The sequence below is a fragment of the Serinus canaria genome, chromosome 10 (genome assembly GCF_022539315.1).
Source record: "Serinus canaria isolate serCan28SL12 chromosome 10, serCan2020, whole genome shotgun sequence".
Classification (NCBI taxonomy): Eukaryota; Metazoa; Chordata; class Aves; order Passeriformes; family Fringillidae; genus Serinus; species Serinus canaria.
In genome coordinates this window covers 18,766,030-18,790,705 of record NC_066324.1, presented here as the reverse complement: position 1 = coordinate 18,790,705, position 24,676 = coordinate 18,766,030, and the positions used below count along the sequence as shown (strand labels likewise).

General features: G+C 39.4%; 3 protein-coding genes across 5 annotated transcripts in view; 2 read left to right on the top strand and 1 right to left on the bottom strand.

Moving 5' to 3' along the window:
• Positions 1 to 2,738, top strand: part of ACSBG1 (acyl-CoA synthetase bubblegum family member 1) — a 42,861-nt gene extending 40,123 nt beyond the window's left edge. For all 3 annotated transcript variants that reach the window (XM_050978273.1, XM_050978272.1, XM_018923245.3), the window contains one exon: positions 905 to 2,738. In XM_050978273.1, the coding sequence (XP_050834230.1) occupies positions 905 to 981 (77 nt within the window). In that variant the 3' untranslated portion in view covers positions 982 to 2,738. The remainder of the gene's footprint in view (positions 1 to 904) is intronic.
• Positions 2,097 to 15,662, bottom strand: IDH3A (isocitrate dehydrogenase (NAD(+)) 3 catalytic subunit alpha). Its single transcript, XM_009098200.4, has 11 exons — positions 15,545 to 15,662; positions 13,374 to 13,436; positions 11,606 to 11,689; positions 10,354 to 10,468; positions 9,610 to 9,797; positions 9,262 to 9,395; positions 8,560 to 8,662; positions 8,406 to 8,470; positions 6,218 to 6,302; positions 5,582 to 5,734; positions 2,097 to 3,741 (listed from the first exon to the last, which is right to left on the bottom strand). The coding sequence occupies exons 1-11, from the start codon at positions 15,569 to 15,571 to the stop codon at positions 3,658 to 3,660; spliced, it is 1,101 nt and encodes a 366-aa protein (XP_009096448.1). The 5' UTR covers positions 15,572 to 15,662; the 3' UTR covers positions 2,097 to 3,657.
• A 1,332-nt stretch (positions 15,663 to 16,994) lies between these two features.
• The window catches only part of CIB2 (calcium and integrin binding family member 2), a 40,514-nt gene continuing 32,832 nt past the window's right edge, over positions 16,995 to 24,676 (top strand). Inside the window, exon 1 of the mRNA XM_030228551.2 lies at positions 16,995 to 17,015. The gene's annotated coding sequence lies outside the window, so the exon portion shown is untranslated. The remainder of the gene's footprint in view (positions 17,016 to 24,676) is intronic.

Sequence of the window (24,676 nt, the reverse complement as noted above, 5' to 3'; positions counted from 1 at the left end):
AGAGCTCTTAAATTTCAGATTGTTTTGGGTAATTAAGTAATTTTGGTTAATTCCATGTGCATTAAAGTATTAATAACTTCCAGTAATAATACTGAAAGTGATGCCTGGAATGGCTACCTAGAACAGAGGCTAGACAGAGCTAAAAGAGAAAGGGTAGGTTCTTATTGAAAGGCCTTCACAAGGTGCACCTTGGGCAGTGCAGGAGTGTCACAGAGACTACACCCAAGATGGACAACCATCATGTGTTGTTTGGACAGATGTAAGTTTGGTCTATTTGCATATTGGAGGTTAATGTCCAGTCACAGCTTCAGGTAGTGGAGTCTCATTCCCCTAGTTTGCTCCCCACCACTCCACTGTAGTTTACATTTTTCAGGGCCTGTGAAAATAATGTAACCTTGGGTTTCAGGCCTAGAGAGAAACTGTTTTTTCTGAATAAAGTGGGAGAACAGTAGCTGATAGACTATGGAGTTTGAGAGCTATAGACTAAAGCAGTCTTGATCTGGAAAACATAAAAGCTAAAACTTGAAGCATCAAAAGTTTCTCTTGAAAAGAAAACAAAAAAAAAAAAAGAGCAGCAAGATAATGAAAGCCTGATATTGGAGCCGAAGCACATAACCAGGCTCTTTGAATAAAGTGGGAATTGTTTAAAAGCTTCCAAAAACATCTTTTTAGAAAAAAAAATAATGGCCAGTTGCCATTTTCTTATCTGCAGCTCCCTTTGAAATCCTCATGCTTATGTGGAGGCAACCTCACATATCACACTTCTCACTTCTAGCATTTATCTGTGCTTAGAGGGGGGCATGTTCTTCCCAACAGGCTCTTCAATTAAAAACTCAGGCACCAAACCTCAAACTGAGTAGGAATTTTTGTTCCTATTTCTGGAATTAATTCTCCCTCTTTTAAGGTCCCACAATGAAGCTGAAGCGGCTCGCTGTGCTCGAGAAATACCGAAATGAAGTAGACTCCTTCTATAAAGAATAAAAAGTGTTTCCTCCAAGCATTAAAAAAGATCTGTGAACAAAAGGAAGTATTTTCTCATCAAAAGCATTAACCAAGATTTATGCTTTAAGTTTGTAGTCTATTGAACCAAACCACTAGAAAGCTGATGTCAATTTAATTTGTTCCTGATACTCACCTCATCATTTGTCCTCTTTTTACAGAAGTATTTTTCTAGTGTGTCCATTCTCTAATACTGCTTTTACTTTATGACCTTAATGACTAAAACATCTGTGTTGTATAAAGCAGATATAACTAATTCCTCTAGATTGAAACATAACAAGTTTTTTATAGTCTTCCATTTTTCTTTTTTTTTTCTTTTGTTCTACAGGATGTTTCCTGTAGCTCATGATGTATTTTGCTAGGTAGCAGTACTGCTTAATGAAACTGTCATACCATTCCAGTGATAATTATTAAAAAAAAAAAAAAGTCAAAAGAGCTGGGATTTTTTTCCTTTCCCAGAGAACACTTTCTTGTTCACTAACACATTTCAGAACCTGAAGACATTCTAGTTTCTGTAATACCTAGAATTCAGACTTCTGTGAACATAGCAGTTCGCTTCCTAAGTCCATGTTGGAATAAGCATTACTATTTCTCATAATAACAAATAATCAGAAGAAGTAGGGCAATAGCTCCTTAAGACTCAAAGGCACAAAGTAATAACTTCAGGAGCTCTCTCATTAAAAGGCTATTACAGAAACTTCTTTAAAATTGTTTTGAGTGCTATTCTTTGAGCAGTTTTGTCAGTGTGTATCTGCCTGTTTCAGTATTCACATTGCACTAATTCTGACAAATGTGGGTTGCATTTCTTCTTACCCATATACAAAATAAATCATATTATGAGAAGGAAATGCTTGGCACAAAGTTGTCTAAAGGGTGTGCTGTAAGTGATCTCTGGCAGACAGCTCTAGTAGCTCACACAGGCAAGGCAGGCCACAGCCCGTTATTGAGACAAAGAAATGATGCAGAACAGGATAAGGTTTCCATAAAAGTTCCATTACCACACATCTTACAGACCTAAGATTTGTTGCAAGTACCAATAATCAGCTCCATATATAAGACAAAGCAGCAGCCTAGGATTATAAAAACAAAACAACTAATAGGACTTTGAAAAGTTTATTCTTCCCCATTTTGTGCGCAATAGTAATTCAGAATTTCTTTAACAATATTAATCTGAAGGAAACAAGGAAGCAGCAGCTGGGAAAACACAGAAATGTTGCCCTATTCACAAAAAGCTGAGTGTTGGAGGAATAAATCTCCTCCAGCATGTTGTTAGACTGTATAAAAAAGCTGGGATGCTTACTTTAGAGAGTGACACAAGAAACTGTTACTCCAAAGTTGTTTTACTTCTGAAACACCCAGCCCTAAACAGTCGTACTAGATATTACTCCACTCAGTTACTTTCTATTAATAACATGAAGCTGTAAGAATCCTGCTTCTGGCAGGAGGGATAATCCTGTGCTATACTAACAAGTATGAAAATACATATTTACTTGTCAGGTGCAGGAATGGAAGCAATACCTTGATAGTTACAGATCAGAATGACGCGAGTGACAATCTGCATTTGATGGGGAGGGGAAGGGAGGGCAACGAGTTGCTTTTGCACCCATTCAGCTTAGTAAGCAAGGAAAAAATAGATTCAGATCCCCTTGAATAGGGATGAAATGTATTTCTGGAACATAGGCACCAGAGCCAAACCGCTGATCTATCTTAATCCACTTAGGACTTGTCTCTTACATTCAGAGTTTCTAGAATAAAATTACTAGTCAATACAGCAAGACACACTGAACAGACTGTGCAGAAACTACAAAACAGAAAGCATTCTAGCCGAAGTCATGAAATATTTAGTGTAAATTTGCAAAGTTAATACTTTCCTCTCACAATATATGGTGGAAGTAATTTTGTATTGTTTGCCCTCATTAGAACTCTATTGTAAAGTGTGTTTCAGAGAGGAAAACTTGTAAGAATTATTTTGGTATATAGATTTGAAAAAATAACTTTACTTCAGCATTAATTTTCACCCCTTGTTAATGGTTGTAGGGTTTTTCAAAATACAGAAATAGATTAAATCTCTAGAATTTTGTATTTCTTAATTCATGCCTTTTGGGGGCAGGGCTGTATTTCATGAATCACCAGAGTATTGAAATCGTTTTCTTGTTGCTTCTAAGACAAAATTGCTATTTTAAGTTATTTTATACCCGTTTCTGTGCATGAAGATCATCTTGTGCTGCTCTTAGGCTGAAAACCTATCTTTTAAATTTCAACAAGATCAATAAAGTAGGTTTTAAACATTAAGGTGCATTTATATTTCACTAATCTGTTACTGGTTTGTTTGCGTAATTTTTCTATGTAGAACATAAAACCTCTAATTGAAATGGAAAATATTACACAGTTACAGTGCCAATAAAGGAATTCACTTACATAAAAATGTTCACCAAATAGAAAAAAATAAATAAAACGAAGCACTTGGAAAAGTCCACCGAAAGCAGGCACAAGCATTATTTGTAGCCATTTGGACTAGATTTATTAATGGAGAGGCCTCAGCTAAAAAGTTTGCTCTCAAGAGATAAGCAAACTCTATGCATGTGGATATCAGGTTACATATATTGTACTCTGTGACATGTCCTTCCAGAGTCCTCAGCAGCAGGAGGAGGAGGAGGTTCAGTCTTTGTCCCGTACTCGGCGGCAGATCTCCTCTGTGAATTCCGAACACTTGGCATTGCCTCCCAAGTCTTTTGTCAAGACCTGAAAGAAAGAAAAAAGTAATGTTACTGAAATGTATTATGGGGCCAGTCTTGTCTCTGAACAATTCTGGATGTTCTCATGATATGTTGTCAATGGATGGTAGAGTAGGAACACATCAAATTTGAGTTCTGCATCCCATAGAGACTTTGTCAGAAAGGACTGTGCGGGGAGAGAAAACCTGAGTATACATGAAGTACTTAAAATGTTATCAGATTTGAACGTGATTTTAACATGATTTTATCCTAACAACAGGAATAAAGTGCTTTAAGAGTGTAATTAATGATTAAGTATTTACATCTTCAGTAAGAAGTTTGTCCTTTGGAAGAAAAGTTCGTATATGAAGGCTCAGCACAAGGACAACTAATTGAGAGTAATTCAGAAATATTGGGTCTTTTTTTTAATGAAATCCATGCAGAAGAAGCACACATAACTCTTAATGCTGCATGTTAACAATTCTAAAAAATTTGCTTCATTTATTTAAGAGAGAGGAAATGTAGAGTTCAAAATCTCTTTCATCAAGTACAACTCCTGTCTGGCATCATGAAGACAGTAAAATAAAAGTGTGGGCAACATTACTTGTCCAACCTAGCTAGATTAAAGCACTCTAGGAGATAATTTTAATTATTAGTTTCCCTCCCATACACACATATCTTAATTAACTTGTTGAGGGGAAGGGAGGAATAACAAGCAAGAGGAGCAATCATGGTTACTATTTTAGGATCTTGGAATTTAAATTGCATTATGGGGTTTTTCAGTTGAAAAGACTGTCTCCACTGTGAGCATATAATCGTAACATTGTAAGTAGCCATGTCACAAAACTTGCACTGTTATCTTCCATGTAATAACTGACCTACTGATGGAGGATATAATTTCCAGAGCAGTGAACGGGAACTTTACAGGAGCACCTCTTTATTCAGTTGTAAGTTTAGATTTTTTTTTAACTGGCTCCTACATACAGCAAGATAGCTGCAAACTTACAAAATGATGACAACTTTTGGGTTCAGCATTCTTGTTACTTTTAATTACAAAGCAGCTTCTCATGGTCCTGCCTAAAATAAATGAACCAGCATGACTAGCTAACCCTCTTTGACTGCAATCTTCAAAATTTTGACAACTATGTTTTCAAGAGATGGACATGAATTTAGAAGAGTGAACCAATAATGGTAAGACCATAAATTTGTCAGGGTTCAGAGCATAGGCCCCCTCTCCCCCCAGTATCTCATCTGAGTCATTAATCTGAAGACGCTCTCTTCCAAAGAGAAACATATCCAATCCTCAGAGAAAAAAATTAACTGGATAAAAACTGTTCTTTTTTTAGTCAAAAATGAGTGAAAGCAGTAAGAATGAAAAAAGAAAATAATTAAGCTGAAAAAACAGAAACACAAGTATTACAGTCAGTACTGAAATGCTATGAACAAAGTGGATGATGAAGCCTGTGAAAGGCAAATGAGTGTCCTTCACTTCAGGATCCAGATTTCAATATATATGCTTTGTAGGTTTCATAAACGTTATAAGTGAAATGCTAAGAGTTACTTAAAGCTCTGATCCCCTTTTTGAAAAACAGCCATCCAGTTCACTATTCTGGAGTTCATAAAGCTGTGGAAATCTAAGACAAGCATTGCTGAGACAAAAGGAATGCTACAGCCTGTCCCCTTATTAGAGCAGGGCATATTTAATATCACCAAAGATAATATAATTACTGTCAGAGAAGGACAGTGGCACTGCTCATGCAACAGGCCAGCTCAGCAGGCCATCCTCCACCCTGGTTGAATCTTCCATGTTAATTCTTGCTTTGATATATGATTTTAATGCAGTGCACTTATTTGCACACCCACGTTACCTTTCCATCTTTAATTGTATCAAAGCAAGCTGACTCAATCTTGGTGGCATGTTTGTGCATTCCCATGTGGCGCAGCATCATCACAGCACTCAGAAGGAGGGCAGTTGGATTTGCCATGTCTTTTCCTGCAATGTCTGGTGCTGTTCCATGAACCTAGAAATGAGAGTTCACTGTTATGTCATTAAGGCTGATTAAAATGTCCTAGGCAATTGTGCAAGCAACCTGAGCCACAGGTCTTCATGTTAAAACAGGACTTACTTTGCTGGGATACAGTCAGCAGAAAGGAGATACCAAGGATCAAAACAATTCAGTTCAAAGATGTCAGACAGGGAAAACTAGGTCACCTAATACCTTTAAGTTGAGCCCATCAAGTTCTATTTCATAGAGGGTATTTATCATATAAAAAAATAGGATAATAAAATATCAGCCAAAAAATGGATATGCAAGAAACCTACGTGCAATATTTACTTTAACCAGTCTCTCAGGGTAAAGCTTGAGTATCTTCACAGTAAAAAAGAGTTCTAGGAAGATCTTTGTTAGATAAATGTCAGCCTCATTGTATGGCATGGAAAAGTTTAGATTCTCAAGCTGAGACAAAGTTATAACTGATCTCCCTTTGTGTGTAACAAGACTTACGGATTCAAAAATGGCCACACCGTTGGCACCAATGTTTCCGCTGGGTGTTACTCCAAGACCCCCAATGAGTCCAGCACACAAGTCACTGAAAAAAACCCAACCACCAAATTCAACAATCCATGAGTTTTTCCATATAGTTTCCTCTCTGCAAGGTACTAAAATATTTTTGTCAATCAACTGCAACTATAACTTTATTTATACACCTGTACAGTTTGAGAATAATATGGAGAAAGAACAGATGCTGTTAGCCACCTGTACCCATCAGAACATTGGAAAATTCTGAGAACTTAGCAGATGATAATGTAATAAAGGAAAATTAATTGCAAATACTAGAATAAAGCTGGTAAGACACAGGCACAACAAGAAGTACTAGAAGCACAGCATTTGTGTAAAAGTCTCAAAAACTAACTGTTATGTATAGTTCCCTGTAACTGTACAAAAATCTTACTTCCTCTGAAGGGGCTACTTTTCATATGTAAATGAAAAGTACTTTTCATATGTAAATTCCTTCTAAAATGTGGGGGAATTTTGCTCAGGTAGATGCATTACTGGTGGTTTTGTGGTGTACTGTGTGTAGCTTAAGGAATGTTTTCACCAGACTAGCTTTTCCTCTCTTTACTCAACAGCCTGCAGGTCACAAGTCTGACATTAGCAGATCATCAGATATAAGCAATTTGCATTTGGTTTGCACCAAAATTACCACGGGGAACAACAAACCAACTGTGCCTGTTGTCATCGTACTGTAACTCCCGAGCTGAACACACTGATTGACAAAACTCTTAAAACTCTGTTATTTTCACATCCATACATCATTATTGCCTACAAACTTGGCTCATACTAAGCTAAGTTAGTCCTTAGCTTAGGACTAGCAAGGAAAAAAGTTTGGATGACTTTGCAGAACAATATTTTAAGCTAAAATAAACCACTTAAGTTACAAAGAGCCTGGGGAAAAACTGAATACAGTCTGCATTTGTCACTCTAAGTATTTAATGCTTAAAGAGAAGAGATTCTCTTCTACCTATTCAGTCTAAGGAATCTGCTTGGCATTTTCTTCATACTTTTAGAGCAGCAGGTGAGACCTCACCCATTGGTGACAGTGTCCTCTTCAAGAACAGACTCAAATTTATTGAAAATTTTTAGAATGATGAATTTTTTAATGGAATTTCTAGGAAAACTTTAAAATGGTTGATAATGAACTCTCTGAAATGGTATTGATGATGAGACTCCTCTGATTTGATCTCTTAGTTAATACTCACACAGTAAGAGCTGCTGTGAGGGCCCTGTGCACACCTTCACCAATTCTTTCTTATTTAGAAATCTGATTTTTCTTAGTGTGCACAGCCTTATCACAGAGAGAGTGCTCTTTTAAGAGAAGCTTAAGAACCATTTCTTTTTATACATGTTACCTTTAAATTTATTATCTGCACAAAACCAGGAGATGGGTTCTAATATGTGAACAGTCAAACTTGTAAATAAAAATTCCAGTTTATGATCTTTTCTCAATCTCTCCTTAGAGGTGTGAGAAGAAACTATTTTACATAATACACTTAACAGTTCAGATTAAAACACTTATTTAACAGGTGTTTAATGGTATTTACACTCTACCTGATAATTTTACACATGGAAAATGTGTGCTGATAGGTTTTGCCTTCATGACAAAAAGAACCTCTAGTTAATTAATGTTATTCAAATATAAAAATTTAATTTGACAGTAAGGAAAAGTAATACATAAACCAAGAGCTGGCAGAATATTAAGGGGCCACACATTTAGTTCTTCAGTGAATATGCAGGCTGATTTAAATGTATGATGAGCTCCCTGAGTACATCATAGTCCCACAGTCAGCCTACACAATCTGTTTTATTGCTGAGGATGAGAAAGTTTTTCTCCAATATCTAAGCAGGCATTCATTCTTTATTACAATGTAAGCCATTAAATTCTTCATACATTTGGAAAAATTTCTCTCTGTCCCATCTGAACAATATTCAAAGCCTCCATAAGCAGAAACAGATTTTTTAAAATAAAAAGTACATTCTCATCATATAGCCCCTCCCATTAATATATTAATAATTGAAGCAGTTAATGTCTGTTAAGAAGTCTGAGTGCATAAGATGATCTAGCTTGCACATGACCTCAGTGATTTTTGGGAAAGTATCAGTATTTTACATGTTTAAATGAAAATCTCCATACCTGAGGATGTCACCGTACAAGTTTGGCATAACAAGCACATCAAATTGAGATGGATCTTGAACCATCTAGAAGGAAGTATATTTTCATTCAGGTTAAGAATTTAAACTAAATAAATAAATAAATAAATAACCACAACTAAAACATAAATACTCACATTCAGACATACAGTATCCAGATACATTTCATTAAATTTAATATCTTTACAGTTTTCTGCTGCCTCCCTGCATTTTCTCAAGAAAAGGCCATCAGACATTCTCCTGCAATCAGACAAGCAAGAGAACATTGCAGTTACTGTAAGGAAGCATTACTGGAGATAAAGAAAACTGCATGCAAGGGGGTTTAATTAGAATCCAGAAAATTGATTTGTGACTATTTATCCCTCCTAAAATACTTCTGTATCAGTAGTTTAAACGGCATAAATTAATTCTCAGAATGACTTACATTCATTTATAAAAAGCTTAGTGAATTTGTGAAGGTAATGTCACATAACATCATGTGTGTTATGACTCAGTTCAAAGTGGTGTGGAAACTGCAAAAGACACCAGCCACTTTCACCTCAGTTTTAAAATTCATTTTCCTTGTTTAAAAGTTTCTAATTTTAGAAAGAGGTTTGGGAGGATTACTACAAACTTGCTAATAAGAACATTCGTAAACCATTAGCTCAGCCTTGTCAATACTGAATCAGTACTGTCCATTTTTCTTAGGAGGCATTTACTTGAATTTTTCCCATTTTACTGACTCTGAGTGCCATCAGCAGAAGTTTCACATTTGAATAAGACTTAAGCAGTTATTTATGATTAAATTTTTGGGGATTTTTTTTTTGTTTTTGTTTTTCTTAAAAGAAGTGTCAACATACATAATATTTGCCTTGTGCACAGCAGTTACGTGGCTCCTCTGATTGTTTCTGGCATACTCAAAAGCAAACTCTGCAATGCGCTTGCTGGCTTCCTCTGTGATCAGCTTGATGCTTTGCACAACCCCATCAACAATCTGAAAGAAAGGAGGTGCATCAGCAGTGCATGTTCATTCTTCCCATTTGGAACAGAGCAGCAGAATTCTGAGTGAGGCAGAATGCATTTCACAATGGAGAAGCTTTTTTATGGGTGCCAAACGTAAAAAAGGAATCCCACTGAACCCAGTGAGATGGGCAAAGTTAGCAGTGCTGAGGCAGAAAGGCAGCAGAGGCAGCAGCCAAGGCACCCACCACGTGCTCGATGCCGCTGTACTCGCCCTCGGTGTTCTCGCGGATGGTGACGATGTTCACGTCCGTGTAGGGCGTCTTGTAGCCCTCGATGGATACGCACGGACGCACGTTGGCATAAAGGTCAAAGGTTTTACGCAGCAGCAGATTCATCGATGGGTGCCCTGCAGCAATTGGGGTCTTCAGAGGCCCTATAGGCAAAAAAGGTACACAAGGATGAATGAGAAAATAAACCCCTCCATGGATCTGAGAGCTGAAACTAGGTAAACTAACTAGGTAACTAGTTGGACTCCTCCAGAGGATCTCCAAATTCCTGTTTAACCCTTATGCTGGAATGCCATGGGAGTTCTCTGTTCTGTCAACTACCGCACAGGCACATTCATCAGTTGGGTAAAGGCCAAACTGTGAGCCTTACGTGGAACAGATTTTACAAAATGTATTCATTAAAACATAAAAAGATACTGCTCATTAGTAACGTAGTTATTGCATACTGTTGTGTATCTTAGGAATGCCTTCTGCAGAGAGTCCAAATGTTGTTACGTACCCAATTTCAACTACAATAATTATCAAACTTAGGGCTTGGAAGTTGCATGAACCTTTCCTGCAAGGACTGTTGCAAGACTGCAGACAAGTACCTGACAGGGTGTCCCCTATTTTATTGTGCTACAGAGGAAGAACTTTGGCTTTACATCAAACTCGTGAGAAACACAACAGTATTTAATATCTGTGTATTAACCCCTAAAATACCTTTTAATCCCATTTTGTTTTTATCCATGGATTCTTTGGCTTCTGGGGGTATCATCCACTTCCCTCCTGGTCCTTGGATAGCCGAAACATTCCTCTCTTCCCACTGAATAGGTGCCTAAACACACACACTCTATGTTAACTTTAATGTCATGACTTTGCTTCAAGTGTTAACTATCACAAGAAGGTGTGTAAGGAATTTTCTAAACAGTAGAAAATCCTAAACAGTATTTTCTCTGGTGAGTGAGGGTTTGAACTAAAGTAATTTTTGGAAAATGTAATTAAGTGGAAATTAAATACTGTGAGCAGCAAATCATCAAGAATGTGAATACCACAATGGCACCCTAGATGTCATATACACAAGTGCTATTTCTTGAAAGGTTTTAGAGGTACTGAGTTCCTTGTATACAAGAGACATTTTAAAGCTGAATTCATTGAGGACTTGTCATCCTCACTGACTGGAAGACTGTGTATGACATAGATATGTATCTGTTATCTCACTGAAAATCTGCACATGCTCCACAATGCTTTCTGAATTTGCATTCACCACAGGACTCTTAAGTGGAGACAGGCTGCCACCCATTCATTTCATCAGGAATGACCACAAAAGAAAAGACACAACATCAAAGAAACTTTGCGTTTTCAAATCCATGTTGGATAGCTGTAATACAAAGGGAATATGCCTGGGTACTGTTAATAATATGGAACAATTTAGCAGGTATCTTGCCTGAAGAGCTGTATTTCCTTTCAAGGAAACTTGACAAGCTCTGGTGAAGTTTCTCAGATAGGTAAGAGAACAGCTCCTGGATACAGTAAGTTTTCATCTCACTGAAGTTAATGTGTTTGGCAGCACAGCGATTGGATTGCTAAAATGAGCCAGTCCTTTCACACACACTTTCGACCTACACTTGAAGTCATAATAAATGAAAGAACATCCTCTGTCAGTTGCTCAGGATTACTACATCAACAAGGCGATTTCACATGACATTGAGTTCGTGTTTCCAAAAATCAAACACAGCATTTGCTTTCAAGTCTCTACTCTTCTGTCAGCTAACAGTTTCAAGCCGTGCCCTGCTATCACATTCCTGTCATTTATTAGCTGAAGCTTCAAACTCTTTCTAGTGGAAAGAAGTTTTAATAGCTAAATATGACTTAATCTCTTAAAAGAGATTTTAAGCTTTTTTAAATATGCCTAATTAATGTTCTTTGCTGTAGTTTAATTTGCAATGCTTATAGCAAGACAAATATGACTTACTTTGGCAGCATCAAAGATCTTCATGACAGCAGCAGAAATCTCAGGTCCTATGCCATCTCCTGGGATTAAAGTTACTGTTTGTACCTAGGTAAAGAAATATCAGTAGTACAACAAATGAATGTTTGTTTTCTACACAGAAAACATCTTCATGTGTTGTAGGAACCAAATAACTACTAGAAAACAAAATAAATTTTCCTTTACCAAATATTCACTAAGAACAGCAGTCCTGGACAGGAGAAGGACTGGCTTGCTTTCCAAGGGAGTGTGTAAATGTTTGGAGAGAAATGTTTAAAAATTCACCTACTACCTATTCCTGTTTCACAACAGAGGCTGAATGTGAAAGGCAGATTCCTGCTCAGTACTCCTTGAAATGAACGTAGCATGCTTTCCTCTGGAAATCTGGCGAGCAAGCTGTATTACCTAGTTATGGCTCTGTTCCACATATTTCTACAATATTATCAACATGCTGCATGATACTGACACATGCTAGAAATGATTAACTGTATGAAAAGCTACATTCACCTTAAAAAAGGTCATGCCAAGCTGAACTTCTCAAGTGACCTCCTAAAAATCTCAGACCCATTTTAAACAATACCAACTTATTTACCTCCCATAATGTCCTCAGTTTTGTTTCTTTTATTATTATCAAACAAGTAAAAAAAAATGCACAGCCGAGGCTCAACAAATAGCAGGGGAATAATGTATTCTTTTTTAAAGAAAAAAATAAATTATGATCTATGTTCCAAGGGTATGTGCTCCAGCTCATGTTGTTTTATTTAAAGAGATCCAACAGCTTTTATGGGCTCATTATTACCTACAGAAAAGGCAGCTCACATACATTATTTGAAAAACCCCCAACAGAATCAACTCACAGGCCAGAACTTCAATATATAATGACTGACTGATTTTTTTTAACTTTTGAGCCAAAGTAATTTACTGTGGACAATAAACCAGAGCTTCAGATAAAAGAACACTGCTGCTGAGCAAGCTGTCACTGATGAAATGCCTCGAGAATAGTATAGTGCTGTCTGTCAGCACTGCAGGGCTCCACCTGAGCCTGAAACTTGTGTTTTCAATAGAACCAGGGGTGCCTCACCTTCTGATTTTTATACTGCATATGTGACCCTTCCGTTTCTTTTCTAACTGTTGTACCTGCTGTTCTACAAAACTTATCATGAAAAGCTACAGTTCCTCTTTAAGATTAAGTGCTGCTTAAGGGTGCTGAGCCCTGCTCCTGTCTTCACCAAAAACAAGGCCCATGGGCATTTCAAACACATACACAAAAAAGAAGGTAAAACGTCTACAGGGAAATATACAACGTCTAAGATAGTTTAAAGAGGACCTTGAAAAGGCAGAATTTTAGATGCAAAGAGTTCTAAAAGCAGCAGTAAAGTAAATCTAGAGCTTAGAGGGAAGTCTGCAAAAGAAAGAAAACGAGAAGCTTCTCAACAATCTTTCTACTTTGCCCAATATATATTTGCTCATTCCCAGATGAATTCCAGAAGACTGGCTTATGTCTGTATTTTGTGAAAACTTTCCACACCACTTCTATTTTTTGCTAGAGCCTTTTATATTCTCACACTGATGTGCAATTGCCAATGACAGTAATTAACTGGTATAAATCCAGGATGGCATTAAGAGCACGCATGTTCACTTGTTTGGCCCTTATTTTTTGGGAATGTAAGAATAACAACAGTGATCTTATAAGTTTCCAAACCCGCTTATTGAGAAACTTCTTAAAAGAAAAAAATGGGACTGTTATACTCACAGCATTACCAAAACTTCTGGTCACCTTTTTTTGGCTTTTGAAAGCACCTAGCAATCGAGAAACCTGCAAAAATCCAAACCAAAAAGATGTTCTTTTATTGAACAAACGTGATTTTACAAGTTTAACAATATTGCAGCAAATCTTCTTTTTAAAGTCATATTGCTTTAAATCTCCTATCTTGAACTAGTATAAAAATCCTAATGAAACCAGAGTACCCAGTGCTTTGCCAAGTCTCAGTGGAACACTCAGAGGAGCAGCGCCTTGTGGGTATTTTTAGCACAAGGTGAGCCCAGGACAGCCACGCTTTGCCCCATGCTCCTGTCCTGCCTGGGGACCCCTACACCCCACCTGGAGTCTTCACACACATCCTGTTGGAAGCAAACATTCAGGCAAAGCAGGAACTCTAACTAAATACATCACATGCTAAGGACAAAGACACTTTGCTTTCTGCAAAAAAATCAAACACTTCACTGGTAGCAGCTGGGTGGACAGTATCTTTACACATTTTAGGTGATGTTTCCAAAACTACTTTACATTTTAGTGTCACTTCTTCCATTCAAACTGTGGTGAATTTTGTTCTTCTACATTTTATACCTGTAGGTGTTGCACTGTTGCCTTCTGCATGCTTGACAGTTTTTAGAAGTGTCTTCAAGGCACACTGAAGACAAAAGTCACCACACCAACAAGTCTACACATCACAGTCAAAGAATTACATTTTCTGCGTATTCTGAACTGGCATTAAGTTTCAAAACTGGGATGGTATCTAAGCTTGCACTCTCACCCAGCTGAGCACCATGGACAAAATCCCTACTCTGCAGAAAAATCACAGCCTCCCAATCTTAACCTCCTCTCTAGAACTATTGATGCCTCTGGGAATTAGGAGCCAGAAGATTTCTAACTGCTCACACTACTTCAATTCTGCCATACCCACATATGGAGGCTGTCTGCAGCTATCAGGCTAGAAATGACTTTGACAATTCATACTCCTCTCCTGTCTCACTTGCATTTGTTATTTCTTTACTGACAGAATGGTGTGTAGCAGAAGGAACAAACTATGTTGGCACCAAGAGAAACAACTAGAAATAATATAATTCTCATATTGTAATGATAAAATAATAAATATATTATAAATTAATATAATTCTCATAATGAATGCTGGGGGAGAAGTAATCTAAGATAGATCTATTTTTACTTGTAGCCCCACATGAGATGTACAAGGTCACTGCAACAGGCAAGCAGTGTTTATCAAAGCAGGCCCTGTGGTTGAGGAGGAAGGCAGAGCAATCAAATGAAAATGTAAAGTTGACTGTACAGGGTAAGTGTTCTCATGGTACAGAATCCTGCATATAGAATCAGGATTCACAGTCTGTCGTGTCAGAAATCATGGGCCTTGTACATTATACTGAAGTTCAACATTGGTAACACCAACAAAGAATCCACCCAAGGAAAACTGATCCATTCTGACCTTAAAGTCACGTGTCATGATTAGCTCTTGAGAGTTCTTCCTTACTTTAGCAGATAAGGTTAAATGGGGCGGCCCGAATGACTTTGCCTCAAACAGGCTGTTATTTAAAGGTACAAAATAAATTTCATTTACTCAAGGCAAAAAAACCGTATTTCCGTGACAGCCCCGGGATAACGCCTGCGTTTCAGAACGGTTCAGAGCTGTAAATCCCAGAGGACAGGTGTGGGGGCCAGAAGGCAGCCAGCCAGAGCCCGGTAGCAGTTCTGCCCAGCCGGCTCTGCAGTGCCGGTACCGCGGGCTCTTTGCGGGAACGGCGTCTCCAGGCCGTGCTGTCTGCCGCGCGCGCACCGGGAGCTGGCCGCAGCCGCGGTGGTCCCGCCGCTGCTGTGACCTCTACGGCGCGACCTCTCCGCAGGCCGCTCTGAAGGATGGTACGGCGCCCCCCCGGCCTGGCCCACTCGAATAACGGCCCCCACGGCCCCTTCCCGCAGCCGTGCCGGGAAGGGGGGAAAGAGAAAGGAGAGAACCCGCGAGCGCCACGGGGCCGCCATTCGGCCCGAGCCCCGCGGCCATTCCCCCTCGGAGCGCTGCCAGGGCCCGGCGGCACCGCGACCTTGCCGCCGGGCGGCCGCGCCTCAGGCGCCACCAAGCTCCGGGGCGCGCCCCGGGAGCCGCGGAGTAGGGTCCGGCCCGCCCCCCTACCTACCGTGGGCATCCACGCGGTCGCGGCCATGACGCGCTCGGGCACCGCGGCTGCCAAGGCCCGAGAGCTCCGCGGCCGCCGCTAAACCGGAACCGGCGCGCGGGGAGCGGCGGCCCCGCCCCGCCCCACGAAGCCCCGCCCCGGGACCGCCGCTGCGCCAGCGCCCGCGGCCCCTCAGCTCCCGCCCGCCGCTGGCTGAGGCGGTCCGAGCCTCCTCCTCGGCCCTTATCCCGCGGCCCAATGGACGTGCTGCCGGAAGGCTTCCGCTGCTGCAGGCGCTGAGGCGGGCGGCTTGGTGCCGCCGGAGGAGGCTGGTCGTTTATGCGAAAAAAAATAGTAGTTAAGAAAGTAGTTAAGAAATGCTTCCAGTTTTTTCGGAAGCTTCCTAAGCCCATGTACTTTAAAGTGTTAAAACCACAGTTGTTGAAATCGGGATAATTTAAGACTTCTTTTTGCCCCCATTTCTGAGGTACTTGTCTCGATATTTTTAAAAGCCGCTGGAGGAGCGGCAGGGGAGTGAGGGAGCCGGAGGCCGCAGTGTCCCTGAGGCGCGGGGGGCGGCGGGAGGGCTGGGGCCTTCTGGAGGGAAAAGCCCCGAGCTAGAACTAAGGCTAGAAGTAAGGCAGTTTGAGCTAGTACCTCCGGAATGGCCGCTTTTAAAAACTTCTCCTACCTTTCTTACACTTGGCAACATTAAAATTTGAGGTTTAGCTCAGAGTTATTTTGTACCATTTTTTAGTGATAGAATTAGAAGATTATTAGCAGCCTTTCCAGTTATTTAGCTCAGTATTGATAACTATATACATAGCGAACAGATAGATTCATGTTGCTTTCTTGTGTTTGTGACTGTATCTGTATCCACATTGTTAGGCTGCACTTGGATTGAAAAGTGGGGGAAGGGGAGATATTGTGGAAAATTCTTTTACACGTTTTCAACACCCATTTGTCTAGGTCTTGTGGGTGTTACCATAATAATGCTACAGTAATAAGGCGTTAACAGTGGCTGGTTTGGATCTGTTCTGAGAAGGGCTGCAGAAGATAATAATAAACCCATGAGTGGTTATTTTACTTAAGAAAATAATGCCTGGGAGGAGACACAATACTGTCTTTCCCCTAGTGATCACTATATTGTCACTCCCTGTGGGGAAATTCATTATATTACCTTTAGCCTGCTAAGGCAACCATTACTTTTATTATTATTTTGTCCCTGAGGCAAGACATTGTCTTGTATAAAACACCTTAAAAAAAAAAAAGGTAATTTCTATTTATTATGGATAAATTAGGCTTAACGAAATGCACTCAGAAACCTCCCTTTTCTAACATGGTGTATTTTTAAGCTAGATAGATAAGATCATAAAACTAACACATTTTCACACAACATTTTCCTTTTTATTTATTTTCTTTAGCATTAAAACTCCCTAGAAAGTTCGTGCTCCTCATAGCAAAGTTGGCAGCTTTCCCTGGTTTGAGAGATGTGAGTCTTGCGTGTTTTTCAAGCTGTTTATTCATTCCTCAGAGCTCAAGACTATGAAGCCTTCTCTCATATGATATCACTTCCAGACAAATTTAATGGGGTCTGAGCATCCTCCCAGCAACCATGTGTTGGAAAAACAACTTTTTAACCCATTGCAGTAGCAAAAACTGTCGTTTTTCACATCTTTTAGGTTTTCATAACTGTGTATTACAGTTAATTTTTTATTTATAGCTCATGCAATTGTATTGTTTTGTAACTCTGTAGTATCTTTAAGGAACTTTTTTTTTAGCTCCACAGCCGCTGTATAAGGTGAATGTTATTATTTTTCTTTATTTTATGCAAACAGAATTTTGAATAACTTTCCAGTAAATAAATCCCAAAAACTCAGGGGGGATTTTTACAGTATCAGTGGGCAATAGAACTTCTCCCCTTGCACACTGTGATCACAGTTCCTCACACCAGCAGTAGCAGTGGGCCCTAGGGACTTGTGCAAGGTAACAACAGAATAAATGTACAGGCAGCCCCTCTGAATCAAAACTGTGCTTTTTGCTAACAGAGTAACTCTTTATGAACAGTTATTCTGCATCTGCAAGGAAATATCTGTGTGAGAGGGAAGTTGTTGGAATACTTGGTGTAATGGGCATGAAATTTCTTAGGTTCCTTTCTCCCCGACTAAAAGCTGTAGCAAACCAATATATGAAAGCAGCAGATCTGCGACGTGATTGTTAAAACTCTGTGTGGATCCTCTTGTGGCAAAGTGGTCTGTTCAGAGCAGCTTGAGCCTCCTTTTGGGAGGGGTTGGAGTTGATACTTAAACCACCTTCGCATTCTCACTGCATTATTTACAGAGGCAACTTAAGGTACTCTGACCTGTCTGTTGGAGGCCATTAAATTTACACCTCTCCTAATAAAACAGATCAATCAGCTGCTGTGACAGCCAGGGCTTGCAACACTTGAGAGCAGAGAAATTTGCACCAAAAGCTGTGTGAGGTGGGCATGTCCCACTGCCTGAGCTGTGGCTGTGGTCAGCCGAGGCCATGGCAGCTGACAGTCATCTTGCTGTCCAATACTACACTGGGCTGTGTGAGTAACAGTGTATTTCCTGCTCTGGGATTTAAACTTCTAAAGCAAATGAGCAGGGGCTATTGAACCATTGTCTCTGGTTCAATGGGCAGTGAAATGGTAAGACTATTCTAGATATCCTTACAAAATTTTATCGGCAACCTATTGCAAGATGTTTGTTATCTATTTCTAATAGCTTAAAACCACTTGATTTGGCAAACAGTTTTTTAAAAACTGAAATATAGTGAAATGTGGTAGTGGTAGTATTTAAGGTCAGTTCTTGCTGTGCACATTGAAAACTATAGATTTGTTGCAGCAACATGCTGGCAGTAAGTTTGCTTAACACCCAACTGGCAAATAAGCTAATCTTTGATAAATAGGAACAGATAGAAGTACAGAAGAGTAAACTGGAAGATCATCTGAACTTTGACATGTACAAACAAATAGGAGTGAAAAAGACTTTGTGTATTATACCATCTTTAAATTTGGTGCAATTAGCACAGCAAGGTAATTGTGCATTGAGATGTAGTTACCACTGTGATACACTTGAGAAGAGCTAGCTGGTATAGTGTAAACCTTAACAGTTATATCTGAATCCTCTGGCCTACATTGTAACCACAAGTAAGCCTTACCTAGTTAATGCTTTCCATTAAGCTCTGCTGCTGTTTTACTGCTGTTGTTTTGATTCAAAAGATAGAGACTTTCTGATGTGTTTGGTATCTAGGGTACAGGGGAAGCAGCCAGGGATATAAAAGCAAGTGAAAAACGAAGAGATGGATGTCAGCTTTTCACTGCAGGAGCGTTGTTAAGCATACAGAATCACAAGATTAAAAGATACGGAGCCATATCCACTCCTGCTGATTATTAACTTCTGTATAATGACTTTAGAGGTAATTTGGCCATTTATATTTAATCTGATTTGCATAGATGGGCAGCTTGAAGTAGGTGGCTGTGAATGGAATGCCATTTCATGCAAATCACTTGCCTAAGTATTGGCCTGGTCTGATTGAGAGCAGCTGTTATCTCTTGCATTTTAGTAGCACCGGATCAGCGATATTAACCATGCTTAATTATATCTATAACCACTAAAGCCAATGATTGAGCTCATTCAGAACTTACAGAACATTGCAAGTTCTTAGTCTCAAGGGGCCCTTATAGATTGTTGGTGTTTTGATTAAAAAAAAAAAAATGGAAATAATGTATTTTGCAGATTTTAAAAAATTCTTTTTAATGTTCTGAATTACCTGTGGAGAACGTTTTGGAACATAATAGGAATCCAAAGCCACTACACACCAGGGAAAAGGAGAAAAAAAGGCTGGGAAAACAGAGATGGGTTTTGCCATGTGCCAATCAGTACAACTGTATGGTATTTGAAGAGATGCTTGCTGCTGTCTTGATCTGACGGTAAATCACTCCATTTGTATTTTCCTTACTAACGTAGCTTCTTCCCTCTTATTTTGAAACTGTGCTGCAATATGCTCTATTACTAGAATGCATTTCTTTGATGTTACATTCTGATGTTTGCTTATTGCTAATAAGACTTACTGCCTACATTCTCATCCCAAGGCATTTATTCTGTATATGGGATATACCTTGTAATTTTTGTAGCTCAGGGCACTGCTGGTTTGCAGCTAATCAAACCTGCATTTTTAAATCTTATCATTTGAATAAGCCATCCCTTACAACAGTCTGTGGTTCTGCACTATTTAGAATGTTTTTACTACATATCCAACACACTTCATAGGATGTTTTTACTATGTATACAATATATTTGCTTTCACTATTACTTTTAAATGTTTGTTGTTACATGCCAAGGTGAGCTCCTATTATCCAATCCTGCTATCAGCCCAGGATCATTAGAAGCTGTAGGGGAAAGCACACAATAATTCTCAAAGTGTTTTTATTAAACTTGCTGTCTTGATGAGAAAATAATGACCGTTGGCAGGCTACAAATAAAGTTGGAAATTTTACCCTGTTCTGTTCCAATGTGCCCAAATGGAAAGTGAGCTTATAATGGGTCTTTCTTCCTCGTTGCCATCCTTTCTCACTCCGACTTCTTCCTGCTGTTGTTATAAGAGCTTTTCCTTCTGCAGATGTTAGATAATATGATTTTGTCTGTCTGCTTCTCATAGATACTTTTTTTTTTTTTTTACTTTCCCGTCAGTACGGTTGTGGTGCGCTAAAACACACCGTGAGCCCTCTACTGGCACGTTCTGCTTTAGGCTGTGGTAGAGGTTTTTCCTTCCCAGCTGTGCTTGCGTGAGCCTAAGGAGGCAGGAGAGCGTCTGTTTAACTACTTTAATCTTGCTGTCTTTTAAAAATTTAGTTAAGGTGCCAAGGAGTCCTTGTGTTCAGCGCTGTAATCGGCAGTTTGGTACCTTTGGGGTGAACTCACATCCTCTCTAGGCACGGTGCAGACACGAGTATTTCCTGCGGAGCTCCCGCAGCAGCTGGTGCGGGAGAGGGACCGTGAGGACACGGTGAGGCTGCCCCCGGCCGCGCTCCCCGGGCAGCCCGAGGCAGGCAGGGCAGCTCGCAGAGCCGGCTGGGCTCTGCGTGCGATGCCTGTGCGCTCCCCTGTTCCCAGCCTGGTTGGGGTGCCTGGCAATACGGCTGCGCTGCCCAGCGCCACCGGCTGACGCAGAGCTGCTCCAAAACCTGGAGGTGCCGTGAGGAGCGCCCTGAGTGAGACCCCGGGGGAAGAGAGAGCTGCGTTCTGCTGGGTGCGGCCGCTCGGGGTTTGGGTCATAAAAGCTCCTATGCCTCTTAGAAAAGCATCTGAAACGGGACAGATTAGTATCCCTGTTTTTGCACGACACCTGCCTGTGATTTTAACACTTTCCTTCCTGGCACGCTCCAGTCAAGCCTTTACAAAGATTTGCCAGACTGTGTCCTTCCTCACTGGGCAGGTGCAATCCAAAGCAGTTCAATGCAGGCTCTGGGATTTTTTCAGCACACTCACGGAGTATACATGCTATAAATGCCTACAGTACAGAGGAATCCAGCTACTTCTAATGGGATGCATTTGCAGAGAGGAAGAATTCCTCATTTAAGATGGGTAACAAGCAAACGATATTTACTGATGAACAGCTAGATGCCTACCAGGTAAGATATCTTGATTTGCATTCGGGGATTAAAGGGAGCAATCTACGCATGATTTGGGTTTTTGGGGAGTGATTTTTTTCCAATATAATTGAAGACTTTCTTTTAACCTACATGTATTTTTTCTACTGTTCCTTCCAGCAGCTGTAATAATATTCTAAGGCTGGGTTGTTGAATATATTCATTTAATTCCCTCTCGGTATAGAGGGAGAAGGGTCACATCCTCAGTCTGAACTAGGAAGCAGAATAAAGATTGCAACTAGCTTGACAAAAGTGTAGCACCTTCTCTCCCCAATGCCTTTTGCTGGCAATAGAGTGCAAAGGAATAAAATAGATATTGTCTAAATTCACTTCTCCTAAGGATAAGTCTGAGAAATATGCTTAGTATAATTCCAGAATATGTGTTGTTACACTTGTGTCCACTCCTGGAGAGCAGTTTCTTACCTCATCATAAGTAAGTGGGCATTTCATGTCAGGAATAACTTGGCACTTCTTTATTTACTTAACATTGCATAAACTGCTTTTAAATAGGGTAGAAAGAAAAAAAAAGAACGTCATGTTTTTAGTCATGTTTCACTGCAAATCTCACTGAAATGGATTTCAGGAAGCTGTCTGCACAGTGTGCATCTTGAACAAGTTTCTGAAAATACAGTGAAGCAAAGTATTGATTAGAAGTGTGCTCAAGAAGGAGGCAGCTGACTGCTTATTAAGAGAGGCAGCCAGGGTTGGCTGCATTGCTCTATTCTCCTACATGAAGTGATAAACATTAAATTAGCAGCACATGAAATCAAGATTTAGTTTATCTTGTGATAAGCAAGGGACAGATACAGACCCTATCTTAGACTTAGCAGTCCAAGATCCAAACAAAGCTTTTTCACATCCCTGCTGGATAGGCAAGAGAGAAATCAAAGATCTGTAAAGCACCAGTCTTCCTACCAACAATAGAAGTGAACACAGAACAGAGCACAACTGCAGTGAAACAAAACAAAATCCAAATGTAATTAATGTTATCCTCTTGACATAAACTGGTAGATGCAAGAGCTGAAATGTCATCCCTAATTCAGTGCTCTTCATGTAGAAATTGCCTCTCTCTAATGGCTTTTGCAGCCCCTGCCTTTTATAATGCTGGGTAATTGATCTCAAAGCCTGGCAGGAATTTGGCCCAGTGGATTGAGTCGCCTTTGGGATTTCTCTGTTACAGGCAGACTTGCAGTTCATTAGTGTAGAGCTAGACAATTTTTGACTGTGCTTGGCAAGTACCATAAAATAACAGGTTTCAGGACAAAAACTGACCTGCAGAATTTGTCAGGAAGGAGCATTAGCCTCATGCTGTGAAGAATCAGATAAAGATATAATTTTGATGGTGACTTGCCTCTGATTTATTAGTTTTGCATCTCTCTTGAGTCTTTTAAACAAAGAGATCCTGAGCTGACTGCTGGGGCCACCCACACAGAGAGCTCTTGCCTCTCCATGCCATCCTGGGGGAGACGGCTCTTTGTACGTGGAGCTGTTTGACTTGGAATTTGCCATCTTACCTGCCTTCTTCTCATTTGTGGAATTTCTTCAGAATAGAAAAAGGAAGAATGGGGCAATATTTGCATAATTTTTTTAGTGCAGGTTTTTCATGTCTTGAGCTAGCAGCTGAGTTACCAGGGCCTCTAAACCATGGGGCAAAGTAAAACACTGTGTACCACAGTCCACTTTGCTACAGTCTGTTGTGCACATCTGTACCCCAGTGACCAGGAAGGCATCTACATATAAATTGCTTTTATAAATTGATCATTGAGTCTTTTTTTTTTCCTAAAGCAGTTTCTTGTGAATTTATGTGTTTGTGAGTTAGTTCTGTACTCCTTACAACAGTGGTCCAGTGATACTATGAACAGTAGTACAGTGTTCATAGTATCAGCATTCAGAAGCAAAAGTGTAAATCTCTTTTGTAAAATATATCTTGGTTGTTCTTTTTTTTTTTACTTCCTCACAGTTCCTATTGGTAGACTGTTCCAAACCTCACTCACCTCATGGTTAGATTTATAATTTCTTTATTGAAATCTGTTTCTGGACATTGTATTATCTGGTTGTACCTTCTATTATTTCTGTCTTTTGTACAAATTGTTTTGCGCTTACAGCACCTAATATTGTTTCAGGTGGAAAATTTTTATAATTTAAAAAAATTCATTGTATTTTATGTGCTTGTTCCATACAATACACTATGAGGTGAAAAAGTGAGAAGTTCATGTGCCTAAAGTATGGTAAAACCTATGCAAGTGGCTTTGGCTTTAGAGAGTGAAGATTAGGCTGCAGAAAAATCACCTGCTTGAAAAGCTAGCATGCATAAATCTCAGGTCATTAGTGTGATATTAATGAAATAAAATAAATCCAATTGTTTGATTTATCGAAAACTTTCTGAAAAGCCTATGTATGCACCTTTTTTGCATGTAAATTGGCATATTGAAAAGCCAGTTGTTAGCAGAACTTTTGATTTTAAATTAAAGAATTGTAAATGTGGTCACGACAGGATATATACACCTCAGTGTTTTAAATGGACAATTTTTAAATGCTCTTCATGAAGACTGGTAGCCAGTTGAAACTGTTTGTACAAGAGACCTGTAACAGAGCTTGATAATATTAAACCATTTAGGGTTTTTTTGTTTGTTTTCTGTTTTTAAAATTCAGGTAGGTAGAGGCAAAGTAAAAAAAGGAGATTTGCAGCTTTCCAGGCTAACACCTTGTCCTAACACCTGCTATTAAGAAGATTAGTAAAATGTTTTGCAAATTAGGCTTTTGCTAGCACTGGGTTGCTCATAGAGATTCACAGCATTTAAAATACTGGCCTTCTAAGAAAAGGAATTTTATTGGGCATTTATGATTCTTATGTCCTTAGAGTTCTGCCTGTGGGTTTTAGTTTTTTGTTTTTTTTTTTCTGTGAATGGGTCTTTTGGTTGTTGAGGGTTTTTTTTTAATACAGAAAATGTGAAATCTAACCAAGGTCTGGTGAGGGAAAAAGTAAGTACTGATAGGCAAGAAAGATGGATTTCATTGCAATAAAAGAACATTTTAAAATTAAGATTTTAAAAGCTGCCTACAGATTTTGGAGGTCGTCTCATATTGAGAAAAGAAAATTACCTGATATTTTAGGGTGTTTTGAGTGTGTACAGATGCTTGAAGCAATGGAAAATACAAGTGTGCTGTAAAGCAACTTATTTATTCATTCACCTCAATGCTCAGCATTTCTAACTCTAAAACAATTCTATTGAGTAGGAGATGCAGAGAAACTGTACTTGGGTTGTGGACAAACTCCTGCACTGTTTAGTCAATATGATTTCCTTTTCGGGGATTACTTGAATCAAGGGATCTGAATTCAGTATAAATTCAGTGATCCTTTTGTTTGATTGTTTGTTTTATTTCCCTTCTAGAACCTAGAGATTATAAAGCATATTACTGGTTTTATTGCAAGCCATTTGTATTTGTTCGTTAATGGTGTTATTTAATGCAGTCTC